The 1,405-nt window shown below is 26.8% G+C and overlaps 1 protein-coding gene across 1 annotated transcript in view; it reads left to right on the forward strand.

Annotated features, from left to right (window-relative positions):
* The window catches only part of LOC111681948, a 5,137-nt gene that overhangs the window by 3,198 nt on the left and 534 nt on the right, over positions 1–1,405 (forward strand). The window contains exon 5 of the mRNA XM_046956149.1: positions 702–711. Within this exon, the coding sequence (XP_046812105.1) occupies positions 702–711 (10 nt within the window). The remainder of the gene's footprint in view (positions 1–701; positions 712–1,405) is intronic.

A 1,405-nucleotide genomic window follows, 5' to 3' on the forward strand; every position in this document is an offset into this window, starting at 1 on the left:
TCAATATTGAATTTATTTTGCTCAATCAATAAAATTACATTAGAAAAAAATAATGCTCTAGCATTCAATTCTGCTAACATTTTATGTTAAAACTCTGTCGATCATGTACATCACAAATTTAAAGCCTGCTTTTAGGCGGCATATAAAAATAGATCAACTAGACCAAAGCAATGTTAAATTGATCATTTAAAACATTGGCAAATGAAATGTTAAATAACAGAAATTAATTCAACATATATATAAACTGCAATGTTATTAACATGTCTGCTCTAAGCACAACTGTTAAATTTTAATAAAATAAACAAATAAAAAAACCGGAAATTTTAAAATCTAAAAATTCTTTAATAAATTTACTTTGATCTTGTTGTTTTCTAAGTTTTAACTTTATATAAAGTGTGCGAGTGAGAAAATTCAAATTCAATTTATTTAATGGTTGGTTGGCGAACTGGCGAACAGGCGCAACATATAAAAACACTCGATAAACACTGACGACGACCGATCAGCTGAAGTTTAAGTGGAGTTTGTGAAATATGATTAAAAGATAACTTCATTTTTTGTCTTTTTAAATTTGTTTAACATAATAAAAGCATCTGTTTTTTATTAACAAAAAAAGAAATTCTAATTATAAACATGTTACAAACTAAATACAAATGTACTTTAAATGAAAGTAATTTTTTTCCGTTCGTTTGCCCCATAAACAGGAAGAATTGAGTCAGTAGTTGAAATAGTTGTTGTTGCTAATAAGTGGCCTATATTTATAGATTTAATATATGGGTAACGAAAGTATCAAATGTTTTTTTTTTAAGATTTTTTCTTTTAACCACAATTTTCTATAGTTGCTGCCTCAACACCTTCACCACCAGCAACCTAAGGTATTCAGCTGTTTAAAGAAAAAACCTCAAATGTGTTTTCGTTTTATTTTCTTTAACTTTTATTTTTCTAAATCGGTAGTTTTTTTAAGATCTTATAACTTTAACCAAATAACTAAAAACATTGAGGTTTTATGCAATATTGATTGACTCTGAGTGACTGTATATAACTCGATTTGGTTGTGTGATTCATAATGCTTTTTCTTATTAATTTATTTTATTAATATAATTTATTTAATTTATTAATATTACTTTTGTTTAAACAGTTTGATTTTTATTAGTTTTTGCACCATATACCAAGCACTTATTATTTTGACGAAAAATTTTACTTAAGCCTCCTAGACTTAGTATTTACAACATTCCAAACTATTTACTAAACTATAGTCTATATTATGGACAGGAATACAGTCCAATCTAAACTAGAACTGGAATTGAACTAGATCTGAACTAGAACTGAACTAGAACTGAACTAGAACTGAACTAGAACTGAACTAGAACTGAACTAGAACTGAACTAGAACTGAACTAGAACTGAAC

This window comes from Lucilia cuprina, chromosome 2 (assembly GCF_022045245.1).
Source record: "Lucilia cuprina isolate Lc7/37 chromosome 2, ASM2204524v1, whole genome shotgun sequence".
NCBI lineage: Eukaryota > Metazoa > Arthropoda > Insecta > Diptera > Calliphoridae > Lucilia > Lucilia cuprina.